Consider the following 14,847-nt stretch of genomic DNA (forward strand, 5'->3'; position numbering starts at 1 on the left):
ACACAAATATAAATGGTCTCAACTCCTCTCCGCAGCTCAATTAATTCAGCTGCTTCATCTGCCACATATAAGTACCGTATTTTTTTTTGTTAGTTGAAACCTATTTATTTAGATGAAGTTTGGTACTGTATTTTGAAAATGTTTTTTAAAAATTTATTTTTTTTATTTTTTACTTTAAATTAGTATTTTTTTTATCTGAAAATATTAAAAATAATTTTTTAAAAAATATAAAATTATTATTTTAATGTGTTTTGAAATGAAAAACAATTTAAAAAACAATCGCTACTGCACTTTTAAAATCTAGTTGGGATTTTAGTGATTTGTTGAGCTAACCAAACTAGATTAATAATAATAAAATAAAAAGATATTCAAAATGAAAATAAAAAATATTCACATCTATATTTTCAAAATAAAAATATTTTTTTTCCAAGTCAATATTCACAGGTACACTTTTAAAATATTCCGGGGGTGTTTAGGATAGAGATGTAACTAGTTTTTTTTTTATGTAATCCATAAAAAAAAAACATATATTTTTTTATTTTTATAAGATATAATATATACTTTAAAAAGATTATAGCTTTGTATAAAACCAACCACAATTCTAGAAATTGAGATTCCAACCTGGAAGTAGCTGGAGGCGGTGCTGGACTTCTGGGTCAATAAATGTGGTAGATGTTTAAGAAATAAATTAAAAAAAAAAAAAGGATAGCTTTAATGCACCGAAAATCACTGACAGCTTAGTAAATCACCAACGGCATAGATCTGTTTCCATGCCTACCCTTTACCAATGGACACCAACGACGGCCGTCTTTTAATGAGAAAAAGTTAGCAACAATTTTCAGATAAAATAGAATTTCAGCTCTCGTGATTGGATTTCTTCGTCTTCTTCTACTCTTTTTTCATGACAAGGAATCGTTCTAGCTTTATACTATATAGGTGTCACATGTTACACTACGAGTATGGTTAATTTTTTCTTAAATTTAAAAGAAATGGTGATGATAACTAGATTTAATCTTTAGGTCAAACAATTTAATGGAAAGAAAATAAATGAAATTGAAAGAAAAAAAAAAAGAAATATCAAAGAAGAAAAACTTGTGTCAACTTGAATAACTCGGTACTCGCTACGTGTAATATTAGATTAAGATAAGAAAAAAAATTTAAAAAAAAACAAAGAAAAAAAACTGAAGTTAAATCAATAAAAACACGCAAAAAAAAACTTAATTCAACATGGGTTAATTTAACCAACTCGCATCTAGGATAATTCCATATAAAAGATAAGTGAAAAATCCCCACAAAGCTCAAGGGCTAATAAGTTAATGTCAAGGTATAAAATGAGAAAAAAAAATTCATAAAAAAAATACCGAGAAAAAAAACTTAGTCATACTGGATTAATTCGACTAATTCACTATCCAAGATATATATGAGATTGAGATAACTTAACAAAAAATAAAAGCAAAACAAATCATGTAGTTCAAGGCCAATAACCAAAGTCGAATTATAAAATTAAAAAAAATTAATTTGTAAAAAAACACATAAAAAAAACATAAAATTCAAACTAGTGACCTGAATCAAGAGAACTAGATTACACCATAGAAAACAAATACGAAAAAAACAAAATAAATTTTCCAATCATAAAAAAAATTAAAAAACAATATAGATAACCATCAAAATAATAAGGATTAAATTTGGTATAGAGACTAAAAAAACAAATAATTAGCAACTAAATTTAAAACAAAATAAAAAAAAAACAAAATAAATTCAACACATGTGTTGCCCCATGGGCTTCTCTGCCATTGGACACATTGAAAGACGTGAAAATTAGTTGTTTGTGGATGCCGGACACTGTTGTACCGTACCCACCACCCAAGGGTGCACATGGTGTCCACCCTCTGACGCGTATAAATTATATGTCAACCAATTTGTTTTTTAATAATATGAATATTTATTAAATTACTAAATTTCCCCCAACTAAAATAGATAATAATAGAAAAACCTTACTAAAAAAATAAAAATGCCCTTAAAACAACATCCTTAGTCTTTTACTTGAAAGATAAACTTGTCATTTCATAGTAATAAAAATAAAAATAATAAAAGTTCTCTTAACAAAAGCTTAATAGTTCTTTTGTTTTTAAGTATAATTAAGTCAGTTTACCATTTTAAAAAAATAAAAAGATGAAAAAATCCTTTTATGCTAGCTTTTTATTTTTGAAAGGCAAGCAGGTCTTTCTATTATTTGAAAAAGGAAAAAAAAAAGACTAGTTTACCCTAATTTAATTTTTTACTGGCAATTAAACTATGTGAAATGACCAATTTACCCCTCAATTTATATTTATTTGATTGTTAGTGAAAGGTCATTATATTATAGCAATTGATAGCAAAATGTGTTTTGCTATAGTGCAAAGAATCCTTAGTTTTTTTTTTTTTTTTGAATCATTAACACATTCAATCATGGAAGTTCATGTTCATAATATTTTTGGGAAGTTCCAATTGACAAGCAATGCAGCTCAACTGCAATATTAATTAATTATTGAGGCTCAACCAACTTTTCAATGGAGTTGCTCTGAATATCAACATCAAAACTCATAGATGTTTTTTCATTAATGGAGTGCCGACGAGTATCTTCTCATTCATCTGTGTATATCAATTGGACCACAGGAAGTTGCTATATACACTTATTGCAACTTCAAGCTCAAATATTAAAGTTTTTTATTTATAAATTTATCTGTCATAAGCATAACATAACATGGCTAGTAACACACGAAGTGTTTTCTTCTTCTTCTTAATTACTAGTATTATTTAAATAATTTATAGTAATTTTTTTTCTAATTTCTAATAGACTTTTAAGAATATTTATGAATGAATAAGTTTAAATTATTTCTAAGTAAGTATTTCTAGTATTTTCTAAATTAAAATGCTTAGTTTTTTAAATATGAGTAGTTTTACATAAAGCTTGATAATTTATAATTAAATTAGTTTGTTGATTGTTAAAACATATCCGTGAATTTTGATTGTATTAAAATAAAAACTATAAATATAAGATAGTTAATAGTTATTATATGTTTGTGTCTACTGCATGCTTGTATTTGATTATTTATAATTAGATTGACTAAAAAAATATCAGCAATTTATTTAGAAAAAGCTAAATACATTTTTTTCATATAATATGTTATTATATATAAAACATTTCTTCTTGCGAAAATAGAATAAATAAAAAAGAGAAAATAATTTGATTATTTATTATAATTTTTTTATTTATACTATATGGATATCAATATGTAAAGTGTCTTATGTGAACAAAAACTTGATTATTTATTAGAATGATTTTTTTATATAAACAGAATTGCCGATGGAAATGCTGACAGAGTTATCTTCTAAATAATTTTATCGGTAATATTTAATTTATAATTTGATGCTTTGCCCTCTTCTTCCTCTCCTTTATTTTTACTTCTTCCTTGTAAAATTTTTCTCTGTAACAAAACAATCACCCCTCCTCCCTCAATCTGAATATAACTCAATCTCCCACAACTTTTCCGGCCATCATATTTTTTTGTTTTTTTTTAAATATATTTAACCAACAACATTTTTATCATGCAGGCTATGGCTCTTGGATGTGAGCCAAGCTCAATGAAACTTTTTATAGAAACGCACGTGCAAAGTGATGATCATCAAAAAAAGGTGTAGCAGTTTATCGACAACCGAGCTCAACACTTTATGGTATGTTGTTTTCAAAAATTTTATTTTTTAAGTTATTATTTACTTAAATTTGATGATTTTATTTTTTATTCATAAGAGACATATAACAACTAGTTGAAAGAGAGATACGGGGACGATCCTTTGACTCACTTAGATTTCGATCCGGATTTGTGGTTAGAGGCAGGATCGTCTGATGAACCCGATAGAAATCACCGATGAATATTTTTTCAACAAACGGTTTTCGTCCGTGATTGTGTTTGTAAAATAATCACAGAAGGAATGTTAAAGTAAATATTAACAAAAGTTTTCATTAATAAAACTATTAAATATAATAATAAAAAATACTTTAAAAAATAATTATCATCACAATAACAAATAAACACTTAAAAAAAAAAAAAATCTTAATGTGAAGAAACCGGAAAAAAAAACCCTGAAAAAAACTCATTTGAAAGTACGAGGAGAGGACGGGATGCTACTTACAAGGTCAATAGTTTCTGATGTAGTGATCAAATCTCCACCGTGGATGCTTGTAATCTGTATTCGAATCTTGTGAAATTATAATGGCTATGTATTATTTTCAGTATTAATGAAATTGTGTTTTTGATATAAAAAATATCAATTTAAAAAAAAAAAACTTTCATCACCAAATCTATACCACGCTGTTCAAAGCCCATATTGTTTTAAGCTTGGTAGGTAGAAAAAAAACCTAATGTCATGTGTCACGCTGTACAGCAAAATTTTCCATGCAACGAAAAAAAAGCAGAATTAATTTGATTAATGCCTCGAGGCCCCAAACCAATAGAGCAGCTTGTCATTGCTACAATAAAGCTTGTCATTTTTATGCACGTGTTTAATGCCAACCAATAGAGCAGCTTCTCTTAATGGAAAGATAAAAATAAAAATAAAAATAAAAATTTAACTTTTTCCATGTTTTTTTCACATGTTTCAAGTCTAGTGTTAAGTAAAATACCATTTTACTATTTCTTGTAAGAATATTAAAATATTATTTATTATAATAGACTTTTTTTACTAGTTTTTTTTATATTTTTATTTGATTTTTATGAAATTATTCTAATTTTATAACTTGTGTCATAAATTTAATCAGTTTACCTAGATTAATTTGAATTATTTTTTTTAATTTAATTTTTTAATATTATATTAATTGAGAATTATTTAGGTTGTTTTAAACTCACCAAGTCAACCAAGATTGTATCGAATTGTTAAAATAATTATACATCATTTTTATTAAAATATAATTGACTCTTTTAAATGATTTTTTAAATATAAAATTCTCATAAATAAAAAGCTATATTTTTATTATTCGAAAGCTATATTATCTATTTAACGCTTTTAAATATTCTATCGGAGATGCTCGTTGCCTATTTAAGAAAGGTGTAGTAGCTCAAATCTTGCCTTCACTAATCAAATTCTCTTTAAATCTTATCAGTCTTGACACATTTACAAGGAGACAACAGCAATGCATTCAAGAGTTCCAATGGTGACGGTTCTAGCATTAATGGCACTGATGCCATTGTTCTCAGGAGCAGTGGACATTCGTCAATTGAGGCAATTGGCAGCAAAACACAATGTGACTTGTGTTCTAGTCTTTGGAGACTCAAGCGTTGATCCTGGCAATAACAACCGCCTTCCAACGACTATGAAGGGCAACTTTCCTCCTTATGGGAAGGACTTCTTTGACCGTCGCCCCACTGGAAGGTTCAGCAATGGAAGACTTGCCACAGATTTCATAGGTGAATTCTTGTCATTACGCTACAAAAATTCGTATGTCACCTTCATTTGATTAATATATAGTTCATGCTTCTTTCCCCAGCTGAGGCAATTGGTTATACGAAGGTAATTCCAGCCTTTCTTGATCCTAATCTGAAGCCAACAGATTTGCTTCATGGTGTTAGTTTTGCCTCTGCTGCTTCTGGTTATGATGACCTTACTGCCAATCTCTCAGTAAGCCCACAAAAAATCCTTTTACTTTTCTTTTAACCACATTATCTTGCGAATACCAGCAAAAGTTCGGAAATGCTTGTCATTGTACGATGCTAACCTTTTCCCTTTCCTTTTTTTCCTCTTTGGTTGCAAATTGCAATAGCAAGTGTTGCCGGTTTCCAAGCAGCTAGAGTACTTGAAGCACTATAAGCTCCATTTGTCTCGGTTGGTAGGTGTAAAGAAGGCACAAAACATCGTAAATAATGCTATATTTCTTTTGAGTATGGGCACCAATGACTTTCTCCAGAACTACTACTTGGAACCAAATCGCCCCAAGCAATTCAATGTTGAACAGTACCAAAATTTCTTGGCATCAAGGATGTTCGAGGACATTAAGGTGCTTACTCTCTCTTTCAATATGTTATTACTATTTCGTAAACCTCAGTGATCTAGGAAATCAAATTAGACAAGTTTGTGCACTTCCGTTTGATATTTGCTCAAAATCATTTCACATGCCTTTGCCAGTTGAAATATTGGTGATAATTCTACATCCTCTACCAAGTTCGTTGCTTTGCTGGAAACGGTCTTTCCATTCCCCAATAACTTGGCCTCTTGCTTGTCCATAGTATCATGAACATATTAAAGGGGCAATTTACATTTCTCATTGAATGCCATGCCAACTGATCGATATCTACTTTCTGAACAAATTTATGTTATATTTTCTTTTGGTAAGTTGGCACAGCGTTGATCATCAATATGTTTGCAGGAAATGAATAGACTGGGGGCCACAAGAGTGGTGGTTGTCGGGGTCCCTCCTCTGGGATGCATGCCACTCGTCAGGACCCTGGCGGGCCAGAATACTTGTGTCGAGAGCTATAACCAAGTAGCCAGGTCACTCAACGCAAAGATAAAAGAGAAACTGGCCATTCTCAAGAAAACAATAGGGATTAAAGATGCTTATGTTGATTGCTATGGTGTCATACAAAATGCAATCAAAACCCCAAAGAAATTTGGTTAGTACATATCCCAAAAAAATCTTCTGTTTCACTCTTATTTACTATATATATTAAAAAAAAAAAACAGTAGTTGGTGATGATCATTTTATCTCTATTCGGCAGGATTGGTGGAAACTTCAAAAGGTTGCTGTGGATCAGGAACTATAGAATATGGGGACACATGCAGAGGCATGACCACATGTGCTGATCCATCAAAATATGCGTTTTGGGATGCTGTTCATCCTACAGAAAAAATGTACCGGATTTTAGCTGACGAGGCTATAGCATCTCTTGATGGAGCACTCATAGACTAAAGGGTGTTTTGTTACTGTTGATTACAGGCTAGCAAACAGGCACCCAACAGCCTGTGAAGATTGGAAAAACGAAACTGGAAACTAAAATCCTTTTCGTCCTCTAATCCTCTTCACTCTTACTGTTTGATATTCTCATAACACTATTTATAGTAGTAATGTACTGTTCAAGTCAAACTAAGTTTATTGTTCCTAGTTTTATTTTTTGTTCCAATTGTTATATCAATTATATTTAAGCAGATCGTTTCAGACACGAGCTTGTTGGGTAAATTCTACACTTCTAAATACTGAACGCTAATTTGTGATTGTTTGTCACTACCCACGCAGCCAGCCTCCCTTATATACCTGCTTGGTCAAGAACTAATAATCCCAGAAACACAAGAAAAACCAGCCCAGAAACCCGTGACCTCGTTTTCCAGTAGTCAAGAAAGGGGAATACCAGAGAAAACCAAGTGAACCATCAGTAAAACCATACCCTCATGAACGGTTCCTCTCTCCGTCACATATTGTCATCACTGTCAAAAACAAAAAAAAGAGTTGAGTGATAAAATTTCATCTCTTTGGTTTTGTTTGCTCACTAAAACCGGCCACAACCCTTCCCCTCCTCATCGTGAACTAGCTAAACAACCTCTTTTAATTTTAATTTGTATTTTTTTTTTAAATTTGACTCTTACTTTTTGATTTTTTTTTGTTAAATTAAATTTTCTTTTCAATAAAAATTTTATAGTTGTTTTTTAATTAATTTTTTATTTCAATATATCTTATTTTTAAATTTTTTTTAATTGTTATTTTTTAGTTTTGAATAATTTGGGATAATTGATATTTTCTTTTTGATTTTATTTTTCTAGATTTTTTTAAATAAGATGTTTTCAATTTAAAGATATGGGTCATTGGATTGATGCAGGTTGACTTTTTTTTATATAATTTTATTATATTATTCGATATTGGTTTTTTTTAAAAATAAACATTGCAGTTTTTTTAATTTTATTTTTAATTGTATTATCCTGATCTAATTAGTTAAGTCATGAATTTAACGAGTTAATTTAGATTGACTTACACTTCATTACCTAGGTTACAAGTAGGGGTATTTAAAAACAAGCTTATTTGCATTATCTAACCTTACTTAACTTTTTAAACTCAATTAATATAAATATTATAAATAATAATTATTCTGAAAACTTAATAAATAAATATCTAAAGTTAGATGGAAGTCAGAATATTTGAAAATTGCTCACTGATCCCATTAACTCATCCCAACCAGCCCACATAGCTCAATAAATATATGTAACCCTTAAAAGTTCTTGGTATAAATAACATTTTCCCTTCTCTTTGTTTTTTTACTTCAGATTACCTTCAAACTTTGAAGGTGTAGAATGCTTTTGTTTGTATTCGGCTATTCCTCTTGTCTCTTCTTTTAAATTCAAGTAAAATCTCTCTCTCTCCCTCTCTCTCTCTCTCTTAAATTAGGTTTTTTTTTATTAGTTTTAGATCTTATAAATAAATAATAGAGTTTATTTCTTTGTATGTATTACCATAACTTGATTTATCTGAATTTGTAATGCGGTACTTAATTATATATAAGTTGATTACTAGTTTCTTCTTCTTATATATTTTCTCCATTGAATCTCAGACATAGCCAATCTTAAGAATATAATTTTGTTGACAGAAGGATTTACGCACATGTTGTTCCTTTCGATTTTAACTCTCTTAGTCAGTGGATTGACTCTTGAAGTTTGTTTCTTCGACAAATTCATGTTCTTATCCAAGTGAGTAATCAACTCTGGTATGCATGCTCGATCCCTTTTATGCGTCAAGTCTTTTCTGCTGGGAGGGTTTTTTATTTGTTATTGCAAGATGATGGATTTCATTGTTTTTCTACATTAGATTTATGTTATTACTGGTTTCATGCAGTTTATGTTTCCTCTGAATGTGGTTGCCTGTTTTGTCGTCGCTGTCCTGAAGGGTAAAAAATGCAAGAGAATGTGTTTCAAGAGCTTGTGATAATTAAGGCATGTTTGTTTGCTGGAAATTAGGTTTTTTTTAAATGAATTCTGAAAAACTGAATTTTAGAAAAATAAATTATTTTTTAATGTTTAGTAGTGTAATGAAAAATAAGTTGGAAAATAATTTCCAGTATTTGGTTTTGTCATGGAAAATGAGCTGTAAAATAATTTATTAATGTTTTATTTTTTTCAAGTTTATTAAAATAATGAGGAACAAATCTTACAAATTAAAAAGTTGAATGAGAATGAAATTAAAAAAAAATATAATTTCACAAATTATCTCAAATAAAATAAATAATAACCAAAATAATAGAGATCGAATCTAAAAAATAAAAAAATTGAAAGATGAAGAAATTAAAATAATAATAATTAACATCTGATAAATTGTTTCAAATAAAATAAGTAACAATCAAAAGAATGAGGACTAAATTTGATAGATAAAAAATTTCAATTAAAAAATGATAAAGGAAAAGCAAATAACAATTATAAAAATGAGAATCAAAATTAATATAAAAATTAAATTCTAAGGGATGAAATTGGAAAATAAATATTCAAAACAAAATATATATATCAATTAAAAGTTTGAGGACCAAATTTGATATAATCAGCAAATAATATGACATTTCTAAATGTTTCACAACTTTTAGAAAGTGTTTTCTGCCTAAAATAATATGGTTGGTACTTTTTTATTTTGAAATATATTAAAATAATATATTTTTTATGTTTTTAAAATTAATTTTGACATCAACATATCACAATAATATGAAAATATAAAAAATTATTAATTTAAAACAAAAAAACAAAATTTTTTTTTTAAAACACTTTTAAAACGTAAAAACAAACAGAAAAAGAGAGGGTGTTTGAAAGTATAAAAATAATTGTTTTTCAAAGTGTTTATTTACTTGAAAATGTATTAAAATAAATTTTTAAAAAATTATTTTTAATATTAACAAATTAAAATAATTTAAAATAAAAAATAAATAGGCTGTATGGCGGCCAATGAACCATATTGTACCAACCATATGACTACCGGGCCTCATAGGTTGCTTGAGTTTCATTATTTAGTTGCTGCAGATAATAAAAGCCCGTTAGACAGAAAAGATAGGAGGCTTCTATGCTGTGGAATCATACCACGCCCAATACTCTCATATACAGACCCAATTCCAGCTGAATCCACAGCTTTTTCGAGAGAGATAACTTGGAAGAGAGATCAAAGGTCTTCTTCATCTCTTTCTTCCGAATGAACTCTCAGCCAGTAGTTTCAGATAAAAGATATAAAAGAACCAAGTAGGAAGGAAATCGTAATGGGACCCAATAAACGTGTGGGACCCATTAGCACAACGTTTTCTCTGAGATGGGTAATGAAGGAAGCAAAAGGAGTTGATTTTTTAAATTGATCGAGCACACTACAACATCCTGATGCGGCGGAGTCTAAAGCACAACTTCGATATTGTAGGTTTCTGGCATCGAATATAATAAGTCATCTCTCTCCAATCCATTGAATTCAGATAGCCGCATTTGTACAATTTATCGCTGCTTCTATCACAAGCTTATACATACCTCCCTTTTGGGTTTGAATTTCCATGTCCCATTCGTGTGGATCTATTTTTTATTTTATTATTATTATTAATCAAGTTCACAATCCCTGATCACCGAGAATTGACCGCAAAAATTATGCAACTGCTGATGCTGTAGGGGTATTTTCAAACCTAATGACTAGACCATAACGAGTTTATAATTCACTCTGGGTTAAAGGTAAAAGGAGCTTGTAAGGTGTTTATGGATGAATCCGTGCTCTGATAGATTAAGCTTTTGGATTTGGTATCCATAAGTGTATTCAAGGTCCTCATGGTATGCAGGTTTCTTAACCAAATCTCCTTGACAGAAGGACAGGGCTCGAGCCCAACACCTTCGTCTCGGAGAAAGCATTACTCTGACGATTAGTTTGGAGGGTTTTTGCGGGTTAGAACAACTCGAAGAGCTTACAACAGAACGTGTTCTATATAGAATCCTTTAGTTCAGTAGTTAAAGCATATGGCACATGGAATTGCTTCTTGGTGTATTCAATAATGTTGGTAAGTGATACAGAATATTCAAGATCCGAGACGACTGGAAAGGAATGTCTGGAAAGGACCTTTAAGCTTTTAAACCAGGAATCTCAATGGGAACATGATCTCTTAAATGCCTTACAGCTAGATAGTAACAAAAAGTATCTGCAAAGCAAACTAAGCATCAAGGTTTATACCCTCTTCCCTCACTTTTTTGAAAATACACAACTGTCACTCTTCAAGATCCAGCAACTTGAATTTGTCAAAGGATTCAATAGAATGACTCATCATTTGGTGTATTATGCTTGAACTCCTGCCACATTCACCTGAAGTCATTCAGTACTCTGCACCTGGGATAAGAAATGGCCAGTATAGGTACATCAAGAATTTTTAGACCTAGGAAAGATTTAACTATAAGAGTACTTAGAGTCTAAAATTGAATATTTATTTAGGAAATTGAAAGTTATTTTCTAATTAGGATAGCTTTATCTGTATCTGTGTGTGACTGTACTTCAATATAAGGAAAGTGGTAACACATGGGGATAACAATGCAAAATCACACCAGAGCAAGAGCAATATAAAACTCAGCAGATTCTCCTTTGCCAGCTTTCAATTCCTCAGGTTCCATGTCTCTCATGTAATTTAATCATGAGCTACCGGAAGAATTTCCAGTAAAATATGCAGAGCACATACGTAGATAAATCCCTGCAAATGATTAGAACGTGTACACAAGTCAACAGAGAAGCCTTAAAATACACATATCACCTCTTTCTTAATTAGTGTTTAAATTCCAATATCCTCCATGACTTTAGATGTTAAGTGGATTAAAGCACAAGTTTCCAAGTGGATTAAAATCCTATCAATGTTGTAGGATAAGCATAGCTTAGCTGTTAATTAACAGATTACGCGTGTGCTCATATATATATATATATATAACACTTTCCGTCCTCCTCCCTTTTTATTGTTTGTGTGAAATCAACTAGCCAATTCTTTTTTATGTAAATGACAACATGACTATACAAAGTGATCATCGTGCAGCATCTGAAGGAATCTTAGAGAATGTTTGGGCAAGCTACATAGGAGAAGATAGAGGAGACATAGGAATTAGTAATAGTGAACAAGAGGTGTCTAAATCATGGCAGGAATTGCCTAGTCTTGATAGGAGAGATGAGTCGATGGAGGCTCTACAAAGGCTACCGAGTCTAGGCAGGTGGATCTCGATGGGTGCTGAGACCTGGGAGGAACTTCTTGATGGAATCATTCCTGAAATTAACGATACTTGCAATGATAGTGCAGAAAACAAAGGCCCCAGCAGCCTAAGCTCCAAAGCGAGTGCTGTGAAAGTAGAGAAAGTGACCACCAGGCATTACCGGGGAGTAAGGAGGCGGCCTTGGGGAAAGTATGCAGCAGAGATAAGGGACTCGTCGAGAAAAGGAGCTCGAGTTTGGCTTGGGACTTTTGAGACAGCTGAAGAAGCAGCTTTGGCTTACGACAAGGCTGCTTTGAGAATCAGAGGCCCCAAGACATACCTCAACTTCCCACTTGAAACAGTTGCTAAGGCTATGTGCATTGACTGCTCCAAAAACGACTCCAATGTTTTGTCCACCACAAATTCTCTAGGGAACGACACTTCTTGCACATTTCCGGGAAGCAGTGACAAAGTTTCAGTTATCCATAGAAAAAGGGCTTCAAGAGATTGGGAAGTGAAAAGTGAGTCGACAATGATGGAACAACCTGGACTCAAGAGAACGGCTCGCGTAGAAGAATTGTATGCGAATGATGTGGTAGAATTTCAGGACCTGGGGAGTGACTACCTGGAAAGTTTGCTGTCCTCTTTCTAGATGATGTATATCATTGGTATAATTATTTTTACTTCTTACACAATACTATTAGGCATACGGAGTGCTGTCAATGTAGGAATTCAAAGGCGGTCAGGAATATTATTTGTAGTCAGGTTTTGTATGTCCTCTTTCTAGATGATGTATATCATTGGTATAATTATTTTTACTTCTTACACAATACTATTAGGCATACGGAGTGCTGTCAATGTAGGAATTCAAAGGCGGTCAGGAATATTATTTGTAGTCAGGTTTTGTATGTCTAGTAAAATGTTCCTTTTCTTCCAAAAAAATCATTATTATCTTCTTTTCTGTATATTCTAATTAGTGTTTTTTTATTGTGTTAGCTTGATACTTTTTAAAGTGTTTTTTTTAATGTATTATAATATTTTTTATATATTTTTAAAAATTCATTTTTGATATTAAAATATCAAAATAATTTAAAAATATAAAAAAATAATTTTAAATAAATATAAATTCCAAATTTTTAGTAAACGGGCGGCTAGCTATATTGCCAAACGGGTTCTAATTAATTTAACGCTAACATCTAAAACGAAATGTTGTTTTATTGGGTTGTTCCTCTCCTTTTATATTTGCCGGTTCATCCGATTGTTTATAACCAATTTTTTCCTTCTTGTTCTTGATTTTTTTTTATTAATTCTTGATTTTTATTTTCAATTTTATCTTTACAAGATATTATGAAATTATTTTAAATATTATAATCTACTTTAATTTGCATGTAATTACGTAATTAATGCACGGTGTAGTATTGTAATATTAAATTGATTACCAATTTTGTGAAATAGGATTTGAGGTATTCTTAAGAACAAAATTTATTAACAACTAAAACAAATTGTTGTGTTTACTCTGTTGCTATTATTTTTCCTCTCGCATTTACCTATTCACTCCACTATTGATATTTAATTTTCAATTTAGTCCTTAAAATTTTTATTTTTTACATTTTGGTCATCAAACTTCTTTCTTTTCAATTTAATCGTTGCAAGTTATGTTGGAATGATATTGTATATTATAATCTACTTTAATTTTCATGCTTTCAAGTATCCAATGTGAGTTGCAATACTTTGATGTTAAATTGAATAATGTTTTTGCAAAATTGAATTTTAGGTTATTCTAAAAAAAAAATTCAAAGAACTATGATCAAAGTGAACATTAAAAAAAAAAAGCATTTTCTCATTTACACTATTTAAAATGTGTGAAAAGTTAAATTTTATCCTTTAAGTTTTAATTTTTCAATATGTGGTCTCAGTTCTTTAAGCTTTTTATGATTAAATCATAATTTTTATTTTATTTTATGTTTTAATTCCTAAATGTTGAGAGAGAAGAGACAAAATTATCTAAAAATAATTGAGAAAGCAAGCTCTCGAATAACCAAATTTCATCCACTAATAACTACATTTTTGATGTTCATGGATTAATCTTTAAAAGAAAAACTCAATGGAAGTTATTCTCACCTTTAATGATGCATGAGAAAGTAGATCTTGACTCAATAAGTTTTTTGATTGGTTTGATTTTAAGATTTTAGTCCAATTAAAATATGTTTTGTGGTTAGAAATGAGGTTTTCGAAGTCAATATAATGTTTTTAACGTTTTTTGGATTAAAAAAGCCAAATTTTAGGTTTTTAGAGTTAAAAAACTTAAACCTCAATATTTTCCAGTCATAAGATCCATATGGTTATTAGAAATCATTTTATTTAAAATGTTTATGAATATTTATTTTATTTTTATTTATTTTTTATTCAATAAACCATATTACTAATTGAAAAAAATATGTTTTTGTAAAAACCAAAAAAATACATGAATAATAAAAGAGATCTTTAACTAGAAAATACATTTTCCGTCAAAATTTAAATCATTTTTTTATGAATATCCATTTTAATTGTCAAATAATTAAATAATTTTTTTTAAAAGGTACCTTATGAGATAAACTCAAATAAATATTTGTGTGTGTATTTATTCCTTTCTCCTTACAAAGAAGATCAACTTTTCACTTTAATTTT

General features: G+C 29.9%; 2 protein-coding genes across 2 annotated transcripts; both read left to right on the forward strand.

The window, feature by feature from the left end:
* The first annotated feature begins 5,088 nt into the window (after nucleotides 1–5,088).
* On the forward strand, nucleotides 5,089–7,193 carry LOC133699031 (GDSL esterase/lipase At5g45950). Its single transcript, XM_062122154.1, has 5 exons — nucleotides 5,089–5,444; nucleotides 5,525–5,655; nucleotides 5,798–6,031; nucleotides 6,401–6,647; nucleotides 6,753–7,193. Exons 1-5 carry the CDS (start codon nucleotides 5,171–5,173, stop codon nucleotides 6,941–6,943), a joined length of 1,077 nt encoding a protein of 358 aa, XP_061978138.1. The 5' UTR covers nucleotides 5,089–5,170; the 3' UTR covers nucleotides 6,944–7,193.
* A 4,754-nt stretch (nucleotides 7,194–11,947) lies between these two features.
* On the forward strand, nucleotides 11,948–12,998 carry LOC133698140 (ethylene-responsive transcription factor ERF091-like). Its single transcript, XM_062120973.1, has one exon. The coding sequence runs from the start codon at nucleotides 12,002–12,004 to the stop codon at nucleotides 12,830–12,832; it is 831 nt and encodes a 276-aa protein (XP_061976957.1). The 5' UTR covers nucleotides 11,948–12,001; the 3' UTR covers nucleotides 12,833–12,998.
* Nucleotides 12,999–14,847: the final 1,849 nt, after the last annotated feature.

Source organism: Populus nigra, chromosome 7 (genome assembly GCF_951802175.1).
Source record: "Populus nigra chromosome 7, ddPopNigr1.1, whole genome shotgun sequence".
In the NCBI taxonomy this organism is placed as follows: Eukaryota; Viridiplantae; Streptophyta; class Magnoliopsida; order Malpighiales; family Salicaceae; genus Populus; species Populus nigra.